This window comes from Heliangelus exortis, chromosome 8, assembly GCF_036169615.1.
Source record: "Heliangelus exortis chromosome 8, bHelExo1.hap1, whole genome shotgun sequence".
In the NCBI taxonomy this organism is placed as follows: Eukaryota; Metazoa; Chordata; class Aves; order Apodiformes; family Trochilidae; genus Heliangelus; species Heliangelus exortis.
Window position 1 is genome coordinate 5751320 of NC_092429.1, and position 27062 is coordinate 5778381.

Here is a 27062-nt window from a genome sequence, read left to right on the forward strand (position 1 = left end):
AAAATTCTGCCACATGTATTAAACTGCATAGAGTTTCTCAGTCTTCTTGACATACCTTTAGAGACATTCACACAACTGCCACGTGGGCAAAAACCACCCCAAACAAAGACAGAAACTTTACCAAAACTCTGGGAGGCAGACATACAGATTTTATATATATATATATATTCACAAGAGCAATTGTTTTATCTTAAAATCTTTCTAAAACAGGCATATACTGCAGTAGAGATAAAATATTATGGGATCCAGCCTTACTTTGTTTTTCTCATCCAAATATACACATTTTTATAACAGAGGAATAGTTGCATCCAGAATTATTACTGCTGCTTGATCACCAAAATGCCTCATACACTTCTCCACACATGAAACTACTGCAAATACCCATCTTGCCTGATCAACAACAGCTTTTCCAGGGTGGAGGGAAAGAAAAGCAGCATATACATGGTTCACTTAAAATGCAGTGACAAAAACAGCACTTGAAGGCATGTGTTCCAAACAGTCCCGTATTGTTATTACAGATGGAAACAGTGAAAGAAGAGAAACAGAAGAAACAAAAGCCAGCTTTTGTGAGTTCCAGAGCAATCCCTTATGATCCTGGGTCTTGTATAAGATGATTTGGAAGCTTTGGAAAGGCATTCAGGGTCTCTCCCTGAATAAGGCACTGTAACACACTGTCTTCCATGAGCCTGGCCCAGTGCCACGACAGTTCCTGCGTAATTCATTGCACATTTTGCTAAGTGTTCTCTGTGTATCTATATAGATATATACACACAGACATATATACATGATTTGCCATACACTTTCCTGCAAAACATCAGAAAAACAAAATCAATTACATGACAGAATATAGAATTCAGAATTCAGAATATGCTAAACTTAACTTAGTACCTGCTGACATGTCACACTTGCCCCAAAGCAAACCAGAGATGCATTGAAGTTCTATGTCCTGTAAGTCTGCAGATTTCTATTTCTTCTCTCACAAAGATTTCAAATAGCCCAGCCAAGATGCCTAATGTGTAATGTTTGCCTTTCCAAACAGCTTCTGTCCTTTCCAAGCCCCCTCAGCTTTTTAGCATATTAGTAATATTCCTAGCAATTCCTTGTGTCATCACAAAATGTTGATTAGGGACAAAACTAAACATTTTATTTTCAGGTCTTTGAGTTTAGATCTCAAGTGCCCTGAACCTCCTCATCTTTTGAACATAGAATACTTAAGAAATTCATTAACCTGATCCCTCTTTATCTCATGGAAAAAAGCATATTCTTCATACATCATTCTCCTATGATCTTTTCTTCTACAGTCTAATTTTTCTTAATTCAGCTTCAGCTCAGGAGGTCTCCTGCAGCACTAAGCTTTACAGTTTGTTCTTTGTTTTCCTTTTGAACTAGTTCCTTAAAAATTTAATGAAATACCTCTTCAATTTGGCTATCAGAACTGGTAAATAGTGACTTTCATATTTACCTGTAACAGCCCACTGCCTCAGATAAAACAGATATATACTGCCTTCTTCATTGTGCAAAATAATGTGTTTTCAACCCTTTTAGATGCTGAATTTCCCAGTCATGTTTTAGCTAAAGTCTTGGAAGCCTAGGGCTTAAACAGCCACTTGCTATGTTTCCATATACTTGTAAATGGGAATTACTTAAGTAAGGGTCTGAGAACTGAGTCCTTGATTTAACTAAACCACACCTGTTACTTCCCACATCGTGTGCTTGTGAGTTGACAATTATCTCAGTTCTTCTTCTTCTTCCTCTTCCTCATCTTCAATTTCCTCTTCTGAGTCATCCTTATTCTTTGAACTGTTGCTGAATTCAAGGTTCCCTTCAATATCCAGGACCTGTAAGTGCTTTAGGTTTTGGAAGGTGCTCTCCTTCAGTGCTCCAACTGCAATTTTATTAAACCTTTAAACAAAACAAAAAGGCCTTCCTGTTAAAATGAACCCACTTTTATATCCAGCACAAATATGAGAGTAGGAGGAAACCATTCTGCAGAGTACAGCATTCTAGGAGTACTGACTCCTCTGGGAGGAAAACCAAAGGAAAAGCAGGTACTGATTAGCAAGCAGGCAAATGCAGTGACTGGACAAAGTCTGCTGATAGCATTCTGTATCATCCCAAAGGACCTTACAGGAAAATATTGGGAAACATTAAGTATCTTGCTCTGATTTCAAGTTCACTGACCAAGCTCTCAAAAAAACCTCCCAACTTCCTCCACCCCAGGCCCTCTTCCCTCTTCTATAGCTGTATTTTGCATGGAAAAAGATCATAATATTGGAATTCCTCCCCCACAAATTCTTTCTTTTGGTATTCTGCTTTCTCCTTCCCAGAGAGTTAAAGCATCTGCTCCATACACATTTCAAAGTTTAACTTGCTTCTGCACAGGATCTGTGTCATCACTTGATAGTTTAATTCTTCAACAAAACTCAAAATACCACTACAAAGTATCACTTTAGAAACAAAGCATCATGCAACAGTTGTTCCTCTGTTGCTTGGGTTTCCAAGAATTTAAATAAATTAATCAGCAGTTTAAGAAACTCTCAGATACACTGCTTGGTCTGTTACTCTCAAACAGTTGTATTTTGTCTAATATTCCAGATGCATATTATTGTTTCACAACAACACAGTGATTAATAGCCTCCCATTAGGAAATACAACATAGCTTGGGTGGAGTTGCCTCCTAAATATATTAGCAAAACAGTTTTGCAAATTCCTTTTTTTCTCTTTATATAGAAATATAGAATGTGGTATGTAGTCTCTGGTTTGCATCCAAGCATTCACTAAAATCACATAACTGTGAGCAGCTGAATAGACAGACTGCTCTAATTTACACCAGACTTTGTAATTTTATTTGCTTGGTATGGAAAAGTTCATCCAAAAAGGTATGAATCAGAACTACAGAACAGTTTAGTTGCATACAGACAAAGTAAGGCCATATTTAGTCTTGTGCCACAGGCAAGCAAGGTTTTATGAACACATCCATGAGAACAGCTTAATCAAATATTCTTTAGGGGCTGACAAATTGCCTCTAAGCAATTTTTTCTGTGATGTTCCACGAGAGTAAAATTGAATATATTATGGGGCCAGATTTTTGCTTCACTTCTTGCCCAAACCAGGGAAGGTATAAATCTCTGCTTAAACCAGCTACATTACTGGGAGTTTACACTGTATGTAAAAAAAAAAGGTTAATATCTGTCACCTGTAGAAACCAAGTGCTCATCCCACGGCCAGAGTAGGAAAAAAAAACAGAAAAGCTTCCAAACTTAGTTATGTAACAGTCACAGTTGTAACTTGTCATCTGTTTCTGACAAAATTATCAAGGGGAATGTGCACAACTTCAGAGTTAGTCATACATGCCTCACTTGAGGGGGATTTTGTCAAAATCCAGGGCTAACAGACAAGGGCAGAGCTGTAGTCCTACAAGTGGACTGTAAACCATTAGCTCACAGCTGAATATTGGAAAATGACATAATGTGAAACAATAACTTCCCAGAATTTCTGACATCCCTAATCCATTCTAATAAGAACAGAAAGGACAAACTCTCTGAGCAGAAAGAGCTTACAATGTGCATCCAAGTCTTTTCTAAGCAGATGAACATCATTTCATTGCCCATGACTATAAAACAAAGTTGCTTATTTAGAAAGTTAGGACTTTAAACACTTTCTGAAAAGCAGTTACAAAATGGATGAAGACAATCTTGTGTATTGAAGTGGAAACTTGACCTTACCTGAGGTAAATCCCCTTTATTTTGGGTGTGGATTCAAAAGCATCCTCTGAAATTGTAGTGATCTTGTTGTTCTGAAGATAAAGATATTCTAGAGATTCTGGCAGGTCTGATGGGATAGCAGTCAGCTGATTGCCAGCCATGTCTAGTGACTGCAGGCAAGAGACAACAAGGGGTCAAAAAAAAAAAAAAATTAAATATTATCTACACTAAAATAGAGATTTGACAAAAACTGAACTTCCAAAGTCTGGCTCTAGACAGACACACTCTTCCTCTGGAAGTTTATCCATTGGTTTTTATATATATACACACACATAAAAGTAAATCTACAAAAATACATCTCTGAGGCACCCAACAAATGGAAATTGTGTTACTAAAGCTAAGGATGAAATCTTCAGCTGATGCAAACCAACAGCTCTGCAGACACTGCTGCTGCATTGCTGAGTCACATTAACTCAGAAACAAGCTATTGTATATTCCCAGAAAAAACAAAATTTCCCAGAAAGGGAAATGTTCACCTAGGTAAGCATTTAGATTGTCTGAAAACACACTGAGGGCCAGTGTGACATATGCTCCTTGTCCTTTCTCTGCTCTCAGATTGACAGACTTTGCTTTTGCCTAACCATATGCACCATAGATGGTTGCCATATGCCATAGGTAATACCTTGTACTGCAGGAAGCAGGCTGCTGCCTAAAAGGAAATGCAGACAAATCCTTCAGCCAGCATAACAATTCTGGAAGGTCATTTTGCACAGCACAAATGGGATTGTTCCTGCCTGCCTTATGGTTTGTGTTTAACTTTCTCCAACAATTAAGCAAATGAGAAGACTGCTGATTGAACCCAGACCTCCTAGCTGCTATCCAGGTGCCTCAGCCAGCTGAGCTGCTAAATCCTACAGCTTGGCCTGTCTGACTCTAAGCTGATGTGGGGGCTTTGAGAATTAAGAGTGTTTTTGTTTATGCATTCCTTCCTCCTGCTGTTTCTCTTCAGAGCTGATTTGAAAGGCATTAGTTTCAGTTTTAATGACAACATTCACTGGTGTTTATCTGAAGATACAGGACATGGTTAGGGTTCAGAAACAAAGATGTCTTTACATTTCCCAGAGTTACTGGTACATAGTGGATCACCTCCCCAGTTGGCAGTGGGAGGTACCCACCTGTGGCACTGCAGCACAGAATTTTTACTCTAGAAACAGAGGGTGTAGCACTCACAATGCCAGCTCAAAACATGAGAACTGTGTGCACCTAGTACTGGTGCTATACAAACTGGCTTAGGGAGACAGATGAGGACACCAGCATTACTAAAACAATTGGAGAAGGTGATTTTTCTACCTGGAGACTGCTGAGTTCTCTCCATGCTCCTGAATAAATGGAATTTACTTTCAATTTATTGTTGCTCAAATACAGTTCCCGCAGCTTTGTCATCCCAGACAAAGTCCCTTTTGGGATGATGCTGATCTCATTCTCCTTCAGCTTCAGAATCTGCAAGTTCTTTGGAAAGCCAAAGGGCACCATGTGGAGATGGTTTCCAGAAAGATCCAAGGACTTTAGTTGCCTCAGCTTACGGAAAGCCTCCCGATGGATCTGGGGACTTTTGATCTTATTGTAGCTCAGGTTCAGCTCTTCAAGGAAGTAAGTGGTAGCAAAGTCATTCCTGTTAATCTCAGATATCTGGTTGTGAAGGATCATGAGTGTTTTCACTCGGCGAGGCAGCCCACTGGGAATCCTCTCCAGCATGTTGTTGTACAGGTGGACAGTGTGCAGCTTCTTTAAACCCTGGAAGGCTAAGGGGTGAATGCCTCGGGCTTTTAATTTGTTGTTGTGGAGCAGAAGGTATTCCAGGTTCTTAATTTGAGTCAAGACATCTCTGCCAATCACCTTAATTGCATTCTTCTCCAGGTGGAGGAGGACAATGTTTCGAGGTAAACCACTTGGGATTTGTGAGAGGTTATTGCTGGACAAATCCAGATATTCAAGACTAGACAATTTCCTTGGGAAAGAGGGAAAGAAAACATCATTTAGGATCTGCAAGGTGAAATACCAGCCAGCTTCCCCTATGATTTTCCAGTCTTTGCTTTAAAGGCTTTCTCCCCAGCACAACTCTCATTACTGCCCTTTTTTTCTCCTACAATGTCATTGACCTGGACAGCACAAGAAGGAGCTTCCATGCTGCCAATTAAGGATTAGGACTATGTGCTGCCATTGCTCCCCAGCCACACTGCCTGCTGGAATCCACAGACACCCAAACAGCAAAACATTCACTGAAAAGTACCCTGAGAACAAGAAATGTCCGTCTCTCTGAAAATCTATATTGAAATTGAAAAGCAGGCCTGTCTCATAGATGATGAAATACTACTTTTATGAAAAACAGAAATACTAATTCAGTGTCCTAGGCTAAGGTAGTGAACTTCTCCTGACCTTCCAGCATTATGGAAGTGAGTCAGGGGTAGAGCTGCTTTGTGTAAGCCACTGAATCTGGATTCCACAGACTGAGTTGAAGCTAAAATAAATCCTCAGACCAGCCACTTATACCAACTGGATGTGGATCAATGGTATTACATGCCAGGACTAAGAAGCCTTCTATTCCCTGTATTCCAAGTCCATTTCTCAGTTCAAATGAGACTTTTTTCTGCATGGCACTACATAACCCACTGCAGATGACTATAAAGTTTTCAGGAAATGCAAGAACTAATGCATTACAGACATGACCATGATACTACACTGCTATTCACAACTACCCAAGCATGCTCTGAATGAGCAACTATAATCTCTGGGTAAAGCACTTCATTGCTGCAAGCTGTAACACTGCCCCACCTTGGGTACACCTCAGTAGCACAGTGCTGGGCTCTACAGACAGCACCATGAGAGCAAGAAGCAACATCCACCAGCTCTGCTGCCTGTGTCTGATGCCTTAGCTATGGCCACTGTGCCCTGTTCATCAAAATCTTAACAGAAACGATGCCTCCAACATGACCTGGAGGCAGACACAGCACCGCTATGGTAAATGACTAAGGGAGATTCCTGGGAGTGGGATGTGGAAAAGGAAAGCCCAGCTTGATACATTTTCACATCTGGAGATGAGAAAAGTTTGCAGAATTAAGCTACAGGCAGGACAGATTATGTGATCTAGATTTTTGGGTAGAACAAAGGATAGCACTCAGTGTAAGCAGAGACACAAATATTAACTTTTTGAAGTGCTAAGTCTCAGGCTAAATTTAGGACAGCCAAACACTATTGCTGCTGCAGCAGTTTGTAGCAAAGCTCTTTCAGCCATCTGGCTATTGAGCAGCACCACTGCATCCCCTCCTGCTCCAGCAATCCATCTGCACTGGGGTACAGCTACAACAGACAAATTCCCAACTGTGTTTCTGTGGCTGTGTTCAAGTCACCTTCACAGAAATACAGAAGTGGCTTTAGCAAAGGTGATGGTCTGGCTTTACTTGCAGTGAACTGTCCTAGAAACTGGGAAGTCCCACATAGCCTCACTTCTGACTGGTATGGGAGAACACAGATGAGCCTTCAACATCATCCTAGGTGGTCTTTTCTCAGAACATATTCAGTACCTGGTGATTGGGTCTGTGGCAATTAGGGAGTGCTGCAGCCTGATGCTTGGTGTTTCACCTTTTGTGTAAAAGTATTCTGCAGTGTGAATTCAAACAAACCACCCAGAGCTTTGCTTTTGAATGGCAGTATCTGAATCTAAGTCTTTTTATACAGACTCAGCAGAGAAATGTGTGATGTCCTGCAGCTTTTATTAAATGTACTTTTTAAGGGGTACCTTTTTTCATTAGATATACCACCCTACAAGAAGAGACAGTCACACACAAGCAGAGGTGCAAACTACAGATCTCAGACTCACCAGAAAGTTTCATTGTCCATTCCTTCATTAGTCAAGTAGTTATTCTGTAAATACAGCTCCCTCAGGCCTGTAAGTTCACTGAAGGCTCCTTTGGGAATCTTCTCTAGCTTGTTGTTCTAGAGTGACCAGAAGCACAAAGCACATTATTTGGCATGAAATGACATAAAACATTCAGGTTCTGCTCAACTAATACAAGCTAATTGAACTGCAAAAGGTCTGGACGTAAGGGATTTTGGGAAACATTGTAATTCTGCTAAAGAAATAAATAGTTACTAGAATGAAGCACTAGAACCTGTTTTTATTGATTCCTCAAAGAATCTTTGAGCTAAGGAGTTAGGACTCTGTCCCCCTGCCCTCTTCCCTGGCCTGCATAATTTTATTTTGTACCCATAGTCCTTCCACCTATGTGCAAATGTATAATGTAATTTAGGCAACTACATCTGGAATTTACTCAAAATTTCTGGATTTGTTAAGACAGATATCACCATAAAGAAAAATTCAATTGGAAGCTGGGAACCAGCCTTCCTTCCAGAATTGATGGCATTCCAAAAAGTACAGTTCTGGCAGAGTACATTCTGAAATAATAATGACTATTGCCCTAGTGTTGCTTTGTGGTGGCCAGGAGGCAGACACAAATCAAATATAAAACTGATTTCCACTTAGAAATTCCATAGAGCAACTGTAAGAATTATAAAAATATATATAAAGCACTAGGAATTATAAAACACTGACAATTAATTTGTTAAACTTCCCACAGTCCACATACACACAGTAATGTGATGGATATATTGGACTAGGTTTAGTGGATACTTTATAGTGTCCCAATGAACACTGAAAGACAAAAGAATATGTGTCACATCTGAAGTACACCCTTTGGACACTTGTGGTCCACTACTGTCTCTCATTTTCCTGTTTTTTTTCTGGTCAAAACATCAAGGTAAATGTTACTACTGACAGGCAGTGCATTTGAAAACAAAATGCTCATTTCTCTCCTCAGCTCCTCTGCCCTTAACACAACTGGTGTCAGCAGGGAGGGATGCAAATCCTAAGGTAATCATTATCTCACCCTTGGGAGATAATGATTACCCATAAATGACAATAAAATGCAAAGAACTAGTAACTTCACACTTTGCAGACAAATTCCAGCAATTTAAAGGATCAGACTGTTTGCCTTTACTTTCCTTCAAGCTGGTGAAGACTTTTTCCAGAAGATTTTAAGGGGAATTAGCAGTGAAACCTTCAAGGGAAAAGAAAGCTGGGAAGCAACACAGAACTGCCAAAGTCCAGGGACTGATAAGACTCCAGTCTACACACGTCCAAGGAGCTGTCAACACCAGGAACAAAGCACAACCAGGATTCCCCACACCACTGCAGCTCTGCCATAGTTAACAAGGCTGAGAGCTCTAGCACAGACATGATGAAGTGTTTTTATCAAAATCAGATGACATGGAATGGAAAATGCTGGAGACTAGTTAAAAGTACAGATTCTGCTTTTGCACTGCTGCTGGAGAAGTTGAAGCAGTAAAGAATCCCTGATCCAAACTGTCTCTGTGTTGTCTGAACTGCCAGTTCAGTAGCAAACAGAGACCACTGTTTCCTAGCATTTGTGATTTATGTATAATGAGTTAGTGAGCAAAGCCTGTACACAATGGGTAAGCAGCTGTCAGGAAAAACAGCAGCTTTGGTGAAAAACTTAGCTGGGAGGCCAGTGAGTGGACAGCCATGAAGGATGATCTACCTTCTTGTACTAATATGGACTAACATCATTATATACAAGAAAAGGACTAACAATGCTACCACACAGGTATTTGCAATACATTCTCCTACAAACACAGAAAAGCATTTTTGTCCCTTTGGGCATTTTGGCATTTTGCAAAACCATGGTTACTTATGAACTACTAAGTAAGGACATGGGAGACAGCTACTGTTGAGAATACAGCAGGCAGGACTTCACAACAGGCCTGGGAATGCATCCAAGTGCACTGAAAAGGCTTGGCTGTTCAGTTGAAATCCCATACAAACAGTCAAAATCATAAAGGAATACAAAATCTTCCTGCTATTACCTTTAAGTGTAATTTATATAGTGCTGGTGGAAGATTCTTTGGAACATACTTCAAGAAATTGCTGGACATGATGAGTATCTCCACATTTTTAGATCCATTGAACATATTATCAGGTAACCCAGCATCAGAAAGTTTGTTGTTATGAAGATACACAGATCTGTTGGGAGCAGAAAAGATGAAGTTTAACAGAGAGTGAGATCTGGGGTTTTGTGTTTACAAAGAAAAAGCTGATAAAACTTAAGTCTGATTAACGGATACGTCTCCAATTTTATTTTCTATTTGGAATCAAATCTGGGCTTCTTGGGTTTGTAAAATCAACCTGTAGATTCAATCACCCCACTTCTCCATTCTCTCTGTTTCCATGAAGGCTGCAAATACCTCAGGAAACAGTCTCTCTCCTACTCCTAGGACTCAGAAAAGCATAGTGTACTTACAGAAAGACAAAGCAGATTTACTGACTTTGGAAGAATTTTGGTTTTTTAATGAACCTTTGGGGTGAAGAGAAAGAGGGTTTCTTATTTTCCCTTTGCCCTTCTTAATTTTAATATTTAATATTCACAGAAGTTTCTCCAACCAATTTTTAGAAATGGATCAATTCTTCCTTACATGGGTTTTAATTCTTTATAAAACAATTGATCTCTATGGGGCTTAACTGCTAAATGAATTAATTTGACTTCTTCTTAATAGAAGAAATCACAGGATTTTATTGACTTTGATTACCCCTGCCTCTCCTGTGCAGCTAAAACTGCAGAGACAGGTTAAAACTACAGAAGAGCAAAGTGTGCTTTTTCAACTTGTTCTTGGATTCTCTACCAGTTGCAGAGAACTTGGCAACATCTTTCTGGAAGGAAGGAAAGGCTCAGTATGGAAACACAATCGTGCAACCTCACACTCCAGGGAGTTCAGAGCCACACTGAAAGTATTGTTCACCCTGCATGGTCAGCTGTACTTTTAACTCAAAAATATTTGCCTTTCTGTAAACCTGGCTTTCCAAATAATCAGTCTGAGACCATGAACTCTGCTGGGGGCAAATAAACCAACTGAAACAACTGTGTTAGGATTTTATATCAGCAATCTCAGAAATCAATGAGTTATTATTCTGATTAAAATTAGTGCCATTATAGTAGAGTTTGACAATCTCTTCAGAAAAGAGCAAGAATTTTATTATGAAAACAAAACACAGCAGCTCCTGCAACTCAGACTAAAGGCAGACTACATGTATAAATCTAGCTTCTTTCATGGTAAGATATTGCCAGAAATCTGTGAGTGACTCAGCATTTTCAGCTACCAAAAGTCTAGGAGACTAAAGGCCTAGTAAGGACAGAGTAGCTTCAGGTCTCAGCTCATTTAGTGGGAGCTGAGAGTTCTCAGTTCATCACAGCACTGGGCTCTAGGAGTTCAACTGGGTCAGCTTCCAAACAGCTTCCAAACTTGGATGCATGAATTGCTACCAACAGTTTGAACTGGACTGCAGCAGTTTGCAGGCTTTAGGTGCTGCAGTGAACATCTGGATTACCCAAAGTGCCTTTGGAAAGTCTCACAGAAGGTGGTCTGTGCACATCTGAGTTTGAGATGGGCCAATGTGCTTCACTGGATACAGCTGAGAAAAAATCACAAGCTGAAACTAGCAGAGACCTTTGAAACTTGACCTGAGGGTATGAAGCACTTCTGAAGGTGCTAAAGTGTCTGGCTTTAATACAGTTGAGTTATACTCAAAAGTACTGAGTATTGTACTCTCAACCTGATGCTATTTTTCTAATGAATACTCTTCTATTTTTAACACACAACAGAAATAAAATGGAGACAACTTAATTTTTATCTATGCAAAAGTGTCTGGAAGGCAGTAAAAGTCCTTGAAATGTCTTTGAGAGATTATTTGAGCTTTCATGCTAAGAATAACAAACAGTCAGCTTCTTTCCAAAAAACATAAGTAGGCAATAACATGGTATAGCCAGATAGTTTCTTATCACTCACCAACTGCCTCCAAGCAGTGGCAGAACACTATTGTTGTTCTACTTCCTGATCCCTTACCTCAAGTTTGGTTTCTGTCCAAATGTGAGCCCATATATCTTAGTGAGATAATTGGCTGCAAAATCTGCACTGATCAAGGTATTCGGTAAGAACTTTGGAGCCACTGTGAGCTGTAAAAGAAATATAGGGGTGAATTCTAATTAAAGGCAACAAATGTTTCAACCAACTCTTAGACCAGCAACAAAACACTTGCAAATTTATTTTCTCTAAACAGGCAAAAATAAATGAAACTGAACAGAGATTGGATGAACAAAAACAAATTGTCCTCACTCACTAATCTCTTCAGGAAGGAGACAGACTTTTGCTCCAAGATACGGGAATGTTTGTTATGGTTGGAAGAGCCCTGTCTCTTTTTGGTGGAAAAAATCAAGAAACTGTTATTCAAAAAGCAAACACATTGCTTATTATTGTTCCTAATTCTACAGTCTGCTGTGCCAAAAATACCCGACCCACCTCAGAGTGACCTACTGCTTACCCCCCTAGGAGAGCTTGGGGGAAATATCACCTCATATGTCTGCTCCAATGTTGCATCCATTCCTGGTGACCTTTTCAATGGAGGATTCAGGTTCCCAAAGGACAGGGATGCTTCTGAGCCAAATGATGGAATAACACATGGGACTTCAAAGCACAAAGCTACTGTACCTTGTTCAGTAAACAAGTGATGTATCAGAAACAAAATACTCCAAACTTTATAGTTGATGAGAGGCATGGGATTTGATGTGTTTGCTCTTGGTCTACTGCTATTTTCACCAGTGATGTGAAAAAAAAAAAGTTCTAGGAATATCTTCATCTAAACAAAAATTAGTGGGGTGAAAACTAATGATTAAAAAAGCTCTGTTTCCCAGAGCATCCAGATAATAAAGAATACAGGCTGGAGGACAGCTTTTGGGAAAGTATAAACCCTAAAAATTTATGCATCAAGATGAAGCCCTTGGGAAAGAAGTTCTTACTATGGTGCTGATGATCTTTGGTGATGATCTTTGGGTAGATAAGCAGAAATTGAATAGCAGTATGAAGGTGCAATGGTTACAGATGTTAATTCTACTGCTAACGAGACTCTTACACTATTTTACCTACTCTGAAAGGCTCTGGCAACACCTTTACTAGGGAAATACTGAAGTTTTGTCTAAAGCACTGAGATCAGGATGGGAAACTCTAGGAAACTGAAGAGATTTAGCTTGAAATTCTTTGAATCTGTGAAGCTCCCTCCTCACAGCACTATTGTGTGAAAGATCTTTACAGATCTTTACAGCCAGCTAGGCTCAGCAAGACCTATATGATATGAAAACATATTTTTAAAATTTTTATCACAATAAAACTGCAATTGATTATTAATAATAATAATGTGTCAAGCAAAAATACTTAGAATATGAACAGTCTGAGAGAACAGACACTCTACTAGAGAACTGCCTAACCCAAACCTTAAACTGTTATTTACTTAAAGAGTGCCTAGATCTCTCTCTACTAGTTTGTCAAGTGTGCATTGATGGACTATACCCATGAACTTTGCATTTTACTGGGCTCCCAATACAGTCCTATTTTTTAGAAGACATTATTCAGAAGTACATTATATCCTCTCATTTTTACCTGTGACAAAACCTCCATCCTTAAGCTGTCTTAAATGTTGAATGTATACAAACCCAAGAAAGATATTTCCCACAGATCACAGCCCTATCAACATTTCCAGATAGTAGGTAACCAGTGGAATTTTACATATTGGTGCTGTTGCCACAGCACTGCTTGTGTCTTTACAGTTATGTCTCAACTCCTGACCTGGGAGATGTGATTTCAGGGAAGTGGGTAAAAGCACTCATCTCTGACTAGGAAGGTCTGACAGTGCCTCAGAAAGAAGTAAGTACTGTAATAGAATACTGAGAATTCAGACACAGGAATCTTGACAATCACTTTCATACTTGGTGGCACATTAGAAGTTTTTTTCCTGAAACATGGTCTATTAAGCCTTAATTTTTATTCAATAAAAAAGGGCAAGGTGCAGATATGTGAAATGACCGCCATCAAAACCACAAGAAAGAGGACAGAGAAAAAAGTTTCATCCAAAAAGAGCTTTCAGCTGCTCTGGACTTTGCTTTGGCATTTTAAGCACTTAGTCATGGGACTAACAGATCTCTGCGTGCTGACTCCTTGAAGCACTAATGCTGGATTGCTGTGACTGCTAGGAAAAAATGAAGTTGACTGAGTTGCTTTGTCTAGGAAATCATCTATGAGTAGCAACCTGCATCTCTCCAGATGCAATTTTCTTGCAGCTTCACTGCTGGATCTTCCTTTCCAGAAAGTGTTTCTCCACTGTTAATTAACAAGTTAACCAATGAGCTCAGAAGGATTATATAAAATATATTACCAGTTTTGGAACAAGTTTTCTTGCTTATAACAAGTTTGGATGTAAGCAGAGGTACTGGAGCCAGATGAACACTGTATCACTTTGGAGATGCAAGGCAAAGTTAAAAAATCACCAGCTTGTGGCAAATAACCATAACAGGAGCTCAGGACCTGGTCTACAGTTTGGTGGAAGGGATTTCTGTTACTAACAAGGCTTACTGTGGATACTGTACCATACAAATTATGAGAGAGGGGTAAACAATTTAAAAGGAAACTACAGCATACATTCTTTATTGAAACTACTTGCTACTCATCAGCCCCAGAAGACTTTTAGCCTGTTATATTTCTGACCAGTGATGGTAGGTTAAAAGAAGTTAGTTTAGCTGCATCTGATGGGATCGCACTTGGAAGATAAAGCAGCATTAAGATAATCCATACAACAAGGAGCAAACTACCAGCAAATCCCTGCTCTCCTCCAGACACCACTGTTACTTGATCTGCAGTGTTTCCTGCTGCAGAGTGGATGCAGCTTGAAGCCAATCTGATTTGTCCTGGCTTGTGACTTATAAAGAAATGTGTTATTTTTGTGGGTCCACAACTTCTCACTGTAACAAGTTCTGACATTCGCTGATGTTTGCATTTTCTTTTGGGATCCTTTTCTCTCTGCAGCAAAGCCAGAAAAACCAAACACTTTGTTTTGTCACACAGGGAAAGTTGGAGTGCAAAGTTCTGGAATATTAGTCACAGTCTGGCTTGTTCCTTTTTATGGAGTTACTGAGTGCCAAGACTGTTATATGGAAATGGTGCTTGAAAGGGAGAAAAGAACACAATGTTACTAAGGAATGGGTTCTAGTCTCAATCACTCATCGATGGAGTGATTCTGGGTATGTCTTGGCCTGACTAAACCTTGATGTGGCCACATGTGTCTAAACAAAACATCAAAAGGTCATGGGTTTTAAGAGGTAATAAAATATATGTACAGACATGTGTATAAATATATATATATGGGGGGCATGTGTATAAATATATATATGGGGGGAGAGATGGAAGAGAAGGGTTTTTGTAGACAAAAGAAGCTCTGCCTGATGTTTTAACTTATATTTTTCTGTGGCATCCCAGTTCCATCTGTAGCAAATACTTGTGGACAATCACAGAGGAAAAAGCAAGCCATAATGGCAACCACCCAGATGCAAGGGTATGTGAGAAGTTATTTCATTTCCTAGTCTTGGAAGGAAAGATGAGCTTCTGTCATGACATCCAACTTGGGTCACTAATAGGAAAGCAGCTCCATTAAAAAAGCAATTCAGCTCCTACCACTGCAGCTAAAAAGAATAAATTAATTACTTGCTCATTTTCCCTGCGTGTGGATATCCCCCCACACCAAACCTAGTAAGAATGGGAGTAAGGGAAAACTGGATAGCTTTTTACAGAGCTATCTTGATGGCTCAAACACAGGTATCAGGATGTGTTTGTTCATAAATTTTCAAGCAGCCTCATCTGATGAGCTATGCAGATGAGATACTCACATCATTACCCCACTGCTTACTTGCATACAGGCAAGCTACCAAATCTGCACACAGCCAAACCAAAGCCTGTGGAAGAGCAAGTGGTAATTTAACTCTGTACCTTCCTACAAACACAAGGGAAACCTTTCACCAGTTGCACAAATAAGTGTTCAAAATAGATTGGCATGTGTACATTCTCATTTTTTAGCATATTGATTGTCTTGACCTTAGATGAACCTGCACTTGAGTATCCCTTTAGCACAATTTTACTTATGTAGGATATATATTTTTAAAGAATTGAAGACTTGCTTCCTTAACTTGCAGAAGATGATTAGAAAAGAACTCTGAAAGCCCTGTGAATCTCTCACCTTATTGTTTGCCAGGTACAGGTAATTCAGGTTCTCCAGATGCTCAAATGCTTCTTCTGGCAACCCTGAAAAACAAGAACAACTAATCAGTGATGCTGGCACCTTGTTGCCTCTCTGAGTGAAAATACAGGTTTCTCTCTCAGGTAATATGTTCAATGTGAGATTTAAACATTTTTTCACTGCCACTGAAGCAATCTGACTCAGATGTATTGTTGTCCTTAGGTTTTGTTAAGTTTTTTTAGTTAAAAAATAAACAAACAAAAAAAACCCTAAGCATGGACTTGTGGCAAGGGTCAGGTACAGAGCTGTGTAGACTTGCTGTATGGCTGATTATTGGTGCTCACAGCAACTGTGCTGAGACATTTGTCATTTGCTCATGAATCTACAAAGTTTTTCTTGGAAAGACATAATCTGAGGCTGTTTAATGATCAGATCAATCTGATCTGTGACCATAATGTTGCCAAAGTAACACCAGTATCTGCATGTCATAAACCCTTCCCTCATTCTTTTGCCCCACAAGCCAGACAGCTATGCAGTAACCAGAGAGCTGATCCAACTTGGAGCTTACCTTCTCCCAAAAAAGTACTAATTTTCATTTGGATCCCTCCACATCCAGCTGACCACACAAGCACAATTGCTGTCACCATGGAAAGGCTGCAAGTAACATTTTCATCTGGCACTTATATAACCATTATTCAAAAGTGAAGCTATTTCACATGCCAAAATGTACTGAAAACTCAGGGGTGCACTAAAGCTTGTGAAAGAAACATCCAGACCCAGAGGTAATAAGGTCAAAGTCTGAACCTATTAAGTGCAGCCTTCCCTGTGCTTTAGGTCAACATGCATAATATGCCCACATTCTCAGTGCAGACTGTCCTCTATCCTTAGAATAAAGACAGCAACAGTGTTAAGAGCAAATGTTGACACACAAGTTAACAAAATCTCCATCTTTTGTGCTGCATATCCTCCTCTCTTACTGTTTACTCCAATTTCTATTTCTTTTTCTTTCCTTACTGTTCATCAAGTTTCTCTAATAAGTGCATGAGTTAGCAAGCAGAACCAGCCTACAAAAATTCCAGGTGGTTTTAGAAGAATGGCAGAAGTTGCTTTATTTGTAATACATATTACTTGTATTTATAATAAATTCAGCAAGGATGGAACTGGACTAAGCTGCACTGACTGGCTAGACTGAACTCATCAAGTGGATTAAGAAACAGAGTCAGTCAGAAGGAAACCATTCAGCATGTAGACATTCCTGGTTCTGGAGTGCATTGCATTGATGTGCCTGTGGGACCAGAGGGAGTTTCCTGGATGAGCTCTCACACCACAGTACACAGTACAGCTGCCAGGTCTCCTCCACTGGTTCAGGAAGGCTGCATTCTTATACTCTGAGTATTATGTTTCGGATGATAAAGTGACTCCAGGATCTGTGTGATGGCCAAAGGAGTGAAGAGACTTTTATATATCCACTCTCACCAAGTCAGTCCATCACTCTCTGCCTTTCCTTATCAGCTGTCACCAGCCCCACTGCATAACCTGGTGGTGTGGAAGCAAAGGCTCTGCCAGCTTACCTTTTGATGTCAGCCTGTTGTTCTGCAAATTGAGAGTTTCCAGCCTGTAAAGACGAGCAAGCTCTTCTGGAAATATTTCTTCTATCTGGTTATTCTAAGAAAATGGAGACTGTTAATCATCAGCAAAGCAATCCAAGAAGGATCCAAATAAACCCAGACTGTGAACTGCAATATAATTTGGAAACCAACCCACCATGTCAAATCATTGTCAACAGACTTGTCTCTGTAATGAGCCAAACTCAAATACCAAAACCAAGTTACCCAAACCCAGCAGCGTCTGAAAGCTTAAACCAAGTCTTGTTGCATGTGCTCATCCTCAGAAATACACAGCTGGTACCACTGGTATCACACCAAAGAGTGTGATTATGCCTGGCAAGTCCTCTAATCCATCTGCCACAGCCAAACCTCCTAGTTGCTGCAAAGCATTTGCTACAAGGTTGGCATCGTGGATTTCCAAGTTTATGACTTCTCTTATTTATTTTAAAAACAGCTTCTCCTGGGTGGGGAGAGTCAAACTGGATTGACTTGCTCTGATTTTACCATCAGGTGTGACTGCCATGAGATTCTCATTAACCTGCTGACTATCATTTAGACCATGAATAAGTGATTCTAGTGTTTTAGCATCCAGGGGACCAGTCAAGGACCCACTGCACTGGAAGCCAGGCCAACACACAGCAAATGACAGCTGCTGCTCCAAAAAGCTTTGCTTTTGGCAGCAGAGGCGGGAGTCATGGCTAGCACATGCCTGGGACAGATCTGCTGAGGAAGGTGCCAGGTTACATTACAATTTTTTTTCTAATTATGCTGCACTTGGGTGGAAAGCTCTGAACAAAATCTGCAATTCATCCATTGAAACGAGCTGGCAAATGGCAGCAACAAACAAAACACAGTTGGTTTGGGGCCAAAGCAGCACTATGTCTGGAACCACTGCCACTGCTCAGAGGAGGAACAGCCACGGGGCTGCCACGCTCCAGCCCTGCCCACGCCTTGAGGGGCTGGAGCACAGGCTGGGAAGGGATTCCTGCCCAGATACTGCTCACAGGGATGAATAAACTAACAGCAAGAGCATGGAAACCTGCTGGCTGGCTAAGCTGGACTGCAGCTTGCACCTGAAGCATGAATCTCACCTCCTTGTCCTGACAAGATATGATGTCTCTGCAGAGTAACCATTTGCTGCAGGAATATCATTAATTGCCCTGGTAAAATGACCAAAGAGTGTCCTGGCATCAGCTGCCTGGGTGTCCCCATGGCCCCAGCCCTGTGATGCCTACTCCTCAGAGTCTGTGTGCTGCAGGGAGAGAGCTGGAGGGAGGCAGGACTTGGGGGACAGTGGCTGGGGCTGTGTTTGGACATGTACACCGTGTTTAAAACACTTCAGCTAACACGTGTCATGCTGCCAGACAATTTCTCATTAATGAAGTCATTTAGCCCACGCTCTTCAAAGACACCTCAAAATGGAAGGCCTTCACCAGACACAGCAATGAGCACCTCGGATAAAAATTCTTGTAGCTGGGGAGAGAATAAGGAGAAAACAAATTCCTCTTTTTCCCTCAAGGGTTGTCTGGGGAGAGGACTGACACCGATAACCCGCAGTGGTTGTGGAGCACAAGCAGAGGGCCTGAGGCACCTCCTGCCTCCCAGGCGAAGCCCAGAAAGCAGCGGGAAGGAGCTGGGGCTTGGCCAGGGCCGCCTGTGTCAGCGGGGAGTGCCCCGGCGGCCCGGCCCGGTCCGGTCCGGGTGCTTTACCTGCAGGGAGAGGTGGTTGGTCAGCTCGGGCAGCAGGAGCGGGAACTCCTTCAGGTCGATGCCGCCGCAATCCACGACGCCCTCCTGGCTGCATCCGCAGTCCCGGGGACAGGCGGGGGCCGGGGCCGGGCCCGTTCTCCTCGGAGGGGCCCCCTCGGGGGAGCCGTCGCGGGCAGCGCAGCCCAGCGCCAGCAGCCCCAGCGCCAGCAGCGCCCGCCCGCCGCCCGGCATCGCCCCTGCGAACAGAGAGAGAGGGGTCAGGGATGAGCCCTCCAGCACCTCCCGGCCCCAGGTGCCACTCCCGCCACATTCCTTCCCGCCTTTCCCGCTGCTTCCACCTGCTCGCCGGGATGACTGGGACCCAGCAGCGCTCGCTGCCCGGCTCCAGCGCTGCCCCTCCGACGGGACCCCGGCTGCAGCATCCCCTCCGCCGCCCCTCTGGCCCCTCACGTTATTGATTTATAACTTACAAAATATTTATAACTTACACAGTTTCTTATTCCTGACAATATGCGCTGAGTTATAAGTTATTGGGAAGCTGAAATGTTTGGAGGTAAAAAAAGCCAACAACCACAGCAACACCACCACAAAAACCCTTCCAAGAACAAAATTTCTTGTTCGTCCCCTATAGTGAGTTTTTCTTTCTGAGGCTCAGTCTGCCAACTCGTGTTCTGTAAGTAACAGAAGCAGAAGCTGAGCCTGTTTGGAGGCAATGGTTGGATGTCAGGCAATGGCTCTGTTTATGTTGGCTTCCACCATTGCCGTGGCTCCTGCCTGCTCGACCCTGCTGTGGGCTGCAGGTTCCCAACCTCGTTATTTTCCAACATCCTCCATCCACACCACCCCAGACTCCTTGAGTTATTTATTGCTTTTTTCATATTGAGAAACGCCAGATCCCAGAGGTTTAAAGAGGAGGTTGTGCAATGCTATTTCTGTGTAACTGGCGAGCGTGGTGCTCATTGCAGTTTTGCATGGGGAAGAAACTCTTCTCATAAAAACAAACAAGGTGTGCTGGGGAAGAGTGACACACGCTGTCAGGATACCTCTTGGAGGGGCTGCTTCACAAGCATCCAATAATAACAATCTCATGGCTAAAGAGGAAAAAAAAAGGGGCTTCCTATTGATTTTGGACAGCGCTGATCTGAACCTTAGAAACCCAGCTAGCTAACATTCAGCTTTTATCTTTCTTGGCAGCAAGTTAAAATAATTCAAACAGAAGTTCAATATCTACTGGACTGACCAGCTGGCCCTAATCCAGTCCCCTCAGTCACATTTTTTTGCCTTTCTTAGATTTCATACATAATGATTTGGAGCAAGGGCTGGTAAAGAGTTGTCTTCTTTCAGCTGTTCTCAAAAGTACATGACAGATGAGAAATTCTTACTTAAGCCAATTTTTTAGGCTGAGAAAGCACAATTAATGACCTTAATACAGAATAAGTATTCTGTTCACTTCTGCCAGCCCAGGTTCCTTTACTACAGAAACAAGAACCTTCTAGAGCCAGAGTAGCAGCTGTCAGAACTGGTGCATCTCCATGGAGCTGCTTTGCACCAGCTGGAACTCATTCTGAGGCTCCCAAAGGTGCCTGGGAGGTACTGGAGAGATGCTGCTCTGTCAGAGGCATGAATATCTTACTTTCTTTAAACACTGACTTTCACTTGGAGAAATGGGAGAAGGAAGGGAGTACAAGACAGAGCATCCTGAGATATGGATGGGTTTGGTTTGGTCCTGACCTTTGTTACAAACGTGCTGGGTGACTTTGAGCATTTAACACTGCTTGATTCCTCTTCCCCCTGCTCCACTATGATACTGCTTCCATATCTGTAAAAGCTAAATATAATGAAATTAATCTCTTTTATGTAACATTCCAGAGATCTGATGGTGCTCCTTATATGGCAGCTAGATATTAATAGTGAGATCAAATTGGCCACGTGAGTATGCCAACAGTGGATTAGTAAAATCCTTATTATTTGGTGACCTAATCACAGAAAATATTTCAGAAATCTTAAGAGAAAATAATCTCAGCATGCTATATCAGATCTCTAACAGTATTTTTTCCCATAGATCAGCTTCCTTTTACAGATACTTACAGAAGAAACTGAAGAAAAAAAACCCACAAAACAACTCAACACCTTTTAAATGCAGCTCACAATCAGCTCTGCTGTAACAATACCAACACTGTTCCCATAGCAGAAAGTTACCTCATGGCTGCTATTGGGCTCTCTAGGTTTGCCACATGCTGACTTTTCCACATATATAGATGAAAACGTTTAAAAATTAACATGAAATACTGTATCTATTGCTCACTAGGCTTTCTGAGGTGATCTGTCCTTGTTGTCATCAACATGCATGCTCCTGCTACTATGCTTTTGAAGTGAATACTGCTCTGGTGCCACAGGGACACACTTTGGATACAGAAACATCTGCTTGCATCTGGAGTGCAGGCAGTAAAACCAGGCATGATTTTGATTTTCTTTTAGTTCAAAGGAAGTCTGAACTACCTCACTGCATTTAGGCTCATTCCCATGGGGGGGACCTGATCCAAAAACTTATTAAGAAACCTTACTAAAGGAGTAGCTCAAAATCCACTAGAAAGGGTCCTCTTCCCTCCTCAGTGGGCTTTGAATCAGGTCCTTTCATTAAAAGACTGAGATTGCACTGAAACCAGCTCAGGATTTTCCCTGGTTGCATCTTTTAAAGTCCCAACAGAACGACTGCTGATTTCTGCACTTTGCTGCCACACAGCCCCAGAGGCAGAGTGCTACAAAAGGCACAGTCTCAAGAAGCTGAAGTTTCAGGAGTTACTGTGATTTTCTCAGTGACTGCAGCTACCTCAGTAAACAACAGAACCACATTCAAAATACCTCCCTCATCTGTTTACCTGTTACTGCCCACACACATCCTTGTTCTCACAGGGGACACACACACAGATGGAAAAACATCCTCACCTTCAATATCAACAGGTTAACAGAGTTTGTTACTTACATTGAATATCCTTTCTAAAAGTTGCAGCAGAAAGGCAGGCTTCTGGCTGTTGTCTGATAATCCAGCTTTTAAAAATAAAATAAAATACTGAAAAACTCACCTTTGCCTTCAGAAATCAGATGAATGGAGAAGAACATTTCTCTTGCCCCCACAGACTCTCTCAGCTCATGCCATGTCAGTTACATGTGCTGAGCTCAGAGCAAGTCTCCCCTTTCCAAGCCAGATCCTTTCCAGATGTGAGCAGCAGAATTAGAGAGCAATAGGCAACCCTCTACCAACGAGTTTCCTGCACTTCCCAACGAAATCAGAGAGGAATTTTCCAAAGTCACCATATGGGAAAATGTGAGTAGGAAAGAGGAAGCAGCTATAGTCTGAATATAAAGACTTGAGGAAGAAACAATCTCCCATTGCTTTTTGTCAAGACAGTTTGCAAGATCCATAGGAGCTGCCAAAAGCAAGCATGCTGGAACTGACAGCAGAGCAGCAGAGACAGCGTTTGCTTTAGTGTTTCATTGCAGGATACCAGAGCTGCACTGCCTGCTGTTAGGTCTTTAATGTTAGCCACATCCAAAACAAAATCTGAATTCCAAGTGGGAATGTCTTCCCATTCCCCGGGGGTCTGGTTCAAATCAGCCAGGAACAGACAGATGAGCAGTTTTTGCTGAATTTCATCTCCCTCCCCTTTAACCCCCTGGTTTTCAACCCATCAGCAAATCTTTAGGGACCAGGGATAGATAGGCTGAAATTACAAAATGTTTTAGAGGCAAAGTCTCCAAATTTGATGTAACACCTCATCTACCCCATCTCTTTATCTTCTAAGCCCCATATCCCATATAACAGCACTAAACATCAAACCACACACACACAGACACTCCAGTCCTGGTCACATTTAGCATAGGAGCTTCACATTCCTTATTTTTCCCCTTCCTTATTTCTCCTCTTTTAGTAAAAGTAACCAAAAAAAAACCAAAAAAAAAAAAAAACCACAACCTAAAAAGCCCCCCCAGCATGCTGTTTATAACATAGTATGCTCTAAGTGCAGCAATACTTCCAAGAAAGTAATGCAGTCTTCTGTAACTGACAGCAGAATTAGTATTTTAAATATAAAGCCACCTGTTTTGTGAATGCCCCACAGAGCTCCATACAGTACCTCCCAAAATCTGCAGAGGATCTGTCCTCACCAAGAACACAACCTTCTTGCTGAATTCCAAAAAAGGGACACTGACTCTTTCCTCTCAACTCCAGCTGAACTAAAGTCTAAAGCAATTAAGTTATTTCCTCCCTCTCTTCTTCCAGGCTCATATCAACTGGAACTGATCCCTCTCTGTGCCACGTGTAAGTTTCAAAAGTTAAGAGTGGAAAGCGTGTTTTTACTACAATAAAAATAAAACCAAAACAAAGCTGGCTGCTTTTCCTTAGTGATTCAGAGATCCAGTTTGCTGCCCTTTCTATATTACAGTACCTTGACTCCAAACAACAAAATTTAGGGTGTTTTCAGGGAGCACGAGCATGCTTATGTTGGAGTACCACCCCATCTTACCCCAGTCTGCAGACAACCAGGAGTAGGGTGATTACCTGGCTTGCTGTTGATGCCAGAACAGCCCACAAGGGTGAGGAAGAGAGCAGGATTCACCCCTCCCCAAAAGGGCATTTCTTCTGTTTTTATTTTGTAAGTACAATATGTAGCTGTTATGTATCACCTGCAAGTAATATACTATAAAAAAGGGCACTATGCCACTTTTAATGGAGAAATAGAGGAACCCAAGTGTCATAACTAGCCCAGGATTATCCAGAACAGAATCAGTGCAAGAAACCAGATACCCATGTGCAAAGGTAACTCTTACAGCTTCACATTATGCTACAAATTACCTATATAGGCTGTTTTTCCAAGCTTTTACTTCCTCCACCTCTAACATTGACCTATGCCAAACACGGAATTCTTACCCCCAGGCCCAGTGCTGCATTTCCATCATCAGAACCCCAAGGAAAACAAGAGCTGGAATCAAACCTATCTAAAGGTTGTGAGATCCACCACTAAGCCAAAGGCTGCTCCTGACCATGGGATGTGGACTCAGGCAACAACTGCTTCCACCACTACAGCTTTCTGGTGCCTTCAGAGGAAAGAACTTCCACTGCAACACTCACAACACAGAATTTATTGCAGGAAACCTCTCAAGTCTTTGTACTCCCTCATGTTCCTGCTGATGGATGACATGGGTGGGTGCAGCCTAGATGAAGAAACTTTTTCAGGTAGAAAAACTGAAGGTGAAGTCTCAGTTTAAGGCACAAGTGACAGCACACCCTAGAGCTCTTGCCATGGGCCTGGCACACAGTGCACTGTGCAAGACCCAACCTTCTGCACCAGCTCCAGCAGAAAAAAAGCCCCAGGGGCTGTCAAGGACAGACTATGCTAACTGAGAGCTTTGTTTTTCAAAGATACTCCTGCAGACCTCAGTCCAAGGACACGTCCAGGGCCAAGCTGCAGTATGCAGCACACTGTATTATTCCATTACTACAACTGAGAAAGCCAGACAATTTATTTAAGTTACACCAAGGCTGCACAGAGGATCAGCTCAGCACAGAGGTAGATCCATGAGACCCGCTCAGCTCTGACATTGTTACTATTGTCACTCTCCTAAAGAGATCATAGACTCAGACGGGATCTGAGAAACTCAAAGACACCTCAAGGAACAATGTGGCAGGGAACAAAAGGTATAAGCAGATCTATTGAAGCATGAGCTCCCAGAGCAGTGGACATCAGCTCACCTGTGATCAGCATGGGCTGAGGTATGAGACATTCAGATACAGCTTCTGGATGTAACTTAAAAGGTAGTAAAATGCTCTTTATTCTCAACTTTATCTAATTTAAATAAGATTGTACAGAAATACTGGCATTCCTGAAGTGCCCACTGCTATGTGCTGACACAGTAACTTCATTTAAAATGAGAGAAAAGAAAAAAATTACAATTCTTTCAAGTAACTTGCAGTGATTTGCTTCAAAATGAAGAATCAAAACACCAGAGTAAAAGGCCTTTTTGTCCCCAAAGCAGGAAAGGAAGTATTTTTCAAACCTAAGTATGCACAACAGAGCCTGGCTATCAGCCTACTGGCATATGTGTGTTGATCTGAGTGAACTTTAAAATGTCTGTTCTCCCACAGGACATGGACTCTCTTAAAAAAAAAAAATAATATCCATGACTGCTTTTAATCTACCTGAAATATGGGATACAGACAGAGCATATTCTGTGCTTGCTCTATACTATTGATGTTCTTTTTGCCCTGCTACAGCATTATTAGACTATTTCTGTTCCTCTATCACAGTGTATAACCAACATTTCCCAGAGAACTCACCCAGGGCCATATAAAGCCATTGGCTTTTCAGTTAGCAATGATTTCTTCTCACACATACAGGGTAGAGAACAGCTCACACTGTCACTCCAACAAATTATGCTGCTGTTTATTTAAGTAATAAAGGAATTTGTTCCAAACAGTTGGGATTTTTTCCAGCATTTGTTCTCCACATGTGTTCTGCTTCCTCAAGTGTTGATTTTTCATAGTTTAAGAGACTTTTTCCTGCCTTTTATCCACCAGGCTAATTGCATTCTTTTTCTTTTCTGCTTAACAAGAGCTGACATCCAGCTCAGTGCTCTGTAAAACAGGAAGAGATGTAGTTCCTGTTCCAAGGAGGCAACAGTTTAAGCTGACCTCAGATGAATTGGTCATATGGGAAATTGACAAATCCAGCCTTGTGATTATTTGGAGGTTTTTTTATACTGTGAGGGGGAAAATGCAGTCAAATGCCTTTGTCCCACCCTCCTGCATCCTGAAATGATCTCTCACCCAAAATAGCCCCTTAACCCAGCTGTCAAACCACACTCAGCTGTTCACAGCTTTCTCACCTGAGCAAACTCATCTCTGCTGCTTACCAAAGGGATCCCAGATTACCTCCTCCTAGGACCTGTTTTACACTAAATAAAGCCACAGTGAGCCACCTGCCAGGTTCTCCATTCCCCTTCCAACACCTGCAATTGTGACCACCTGCACCAGGCTCTGTGTCACAACCCCCAGGAAGTTTCTCAAGAGGTAAGGTCAGCCCCACACAACACAGAGCTGCACTAACTGCCTCCCCCCTATGTGCCCTCACTTATCCACTGAGCTCTCTTGCAAATAATCAGAATTCAGAATTTTGTCTCCAGTTTGCATTTCTTATTCTGATCAACACAGGAATGATTAAATGATTATTTCTTGAAGTAGTATGGCTCTTTCCTCATGGAAAGCAGCCATGTTCTGACCATCAGCTTTTCTTCTAAAGCCACCTCTAATCATAAGAAAAGCAGCAATCACAGTTGAAAACACATCCAGCATAATGTGTGTAACACACTGCACTGCACCTCTTCCTCACCAGGCAAACCAGCAGGACTGAAACACAAAACTCAAGTTTAGAAAGAAAATCTGTGCTCCAAAACCAAAGCATTCACTCAAATTCCTGCAAGCCAGATCTGCTGAGTCAGGCATTGCTCTGCACACTGGCTTCAACTCAGACAATTCTATCTGCTGCTCTTACAGCAATGCAAAGTCTTCCTTTTTTAATTACAAATATTCATCTCTGAAAAAATTGTTTTATTTTACTAAAGAAAGTAAAGGTAAGATATACCTGCCAGCCTGACATCATGTCTGAATATTCATCACAGTTGGTAAAAAAACAATAACTTCAAAGAATCCACAAGGAAACAATCCCACTCCTGAGCATTTTAATGCCTAAAGCTGTAACTTCCCTCAAGGAATCAAGTTAACCTTACAGAGCAGCAGTAACAGACAAACTTGGCAGGAAAGGCTGATGTAGTTTCAGATTATTTTAGCTGAAGAAGAGGTGCTTA

The 27062-nt window shown here is 41.6% G+C and overlaps 2 protein-coding genes across 5 annotated transcripts in view; both read right to left on the reverse strand.

The window, feature by feature from the left end:
* SCP2 (sterol carrier protein 2) overlaps nucleotides 1-27062 on the reverse strand; it is a 104263-nt gene that overhangs the window by 58486 nt on the left and 18715 nt on the right. The window lies entirely within an intron of this gene.
* On the reverse strand, nucleotides 130-24334 carry PODN (podocan). Of its 4 annotated transcripts, none has more exons than XM_071750099.1 (11): nucleotides 23336-24334; nucleotides 19203-19438; nucleotides 17457-17550; nucleotides 15886-15950; nucleotides 11676-11785; nucleotides 9645-9801; nucleotides 7582-7697; nucleotides 5055-5712; nucleotides 3726-3874; nucleotides 1691-1902; nucleotides 130-804 (listed from the first exon to the last, which is right to left on the reverse strand). In XM_071750099.1, the coding sequence occupies exons 2-10, from the start codon at nucleotides 19431-19433 to the stop codon at nucleotides 1728-1730; spliced, it is 1755 nt and encodes a 584-aa protein (XP_071606200.1). In that variant the 5' UTR covers nucleotides 19434-19438; nucleotides 23336-24334; the 3' UTR covers nucleotides 130-804; nucleotides 1691-1727. The 4 variants fall into 4 exon arrangements, with proteins under 4 accessions (XP_071606200.1, XP_071606202.1, XP_071606199.1 ...); XM_071750101.1 differs by lacking the exon at nucleotides 23336-24334 and adding an exon at nucleotides 23299-23317; XM_071750098.1 differs by lacking the exon at nucleotides 23336-24334 and adding an exon at nucleotides 22286-23278.

Coding starts and splice junctions, on each gene's coding strand:
- PODN (XM_071750098.1), bottom strand. CDS start 22,322: ATGTTCTTCTCCATTCATCTGATTTCTGAAGGCAAAG. Junction 15,951..17,456: donor CAACAGGCTGACATCAAAAG/GTAAGCTGGCAG, acceptor CTTGTTTTTCAG/GGTTGCCAGAAGAAGCATTT. Junction 5,713..7,581: donor ATGGACAATGAAACTTTCTG/GTGAGTCTGAGA, acceptor CTCTTTCCCAAG/GAAATTGTCTAGTCTTGAAT.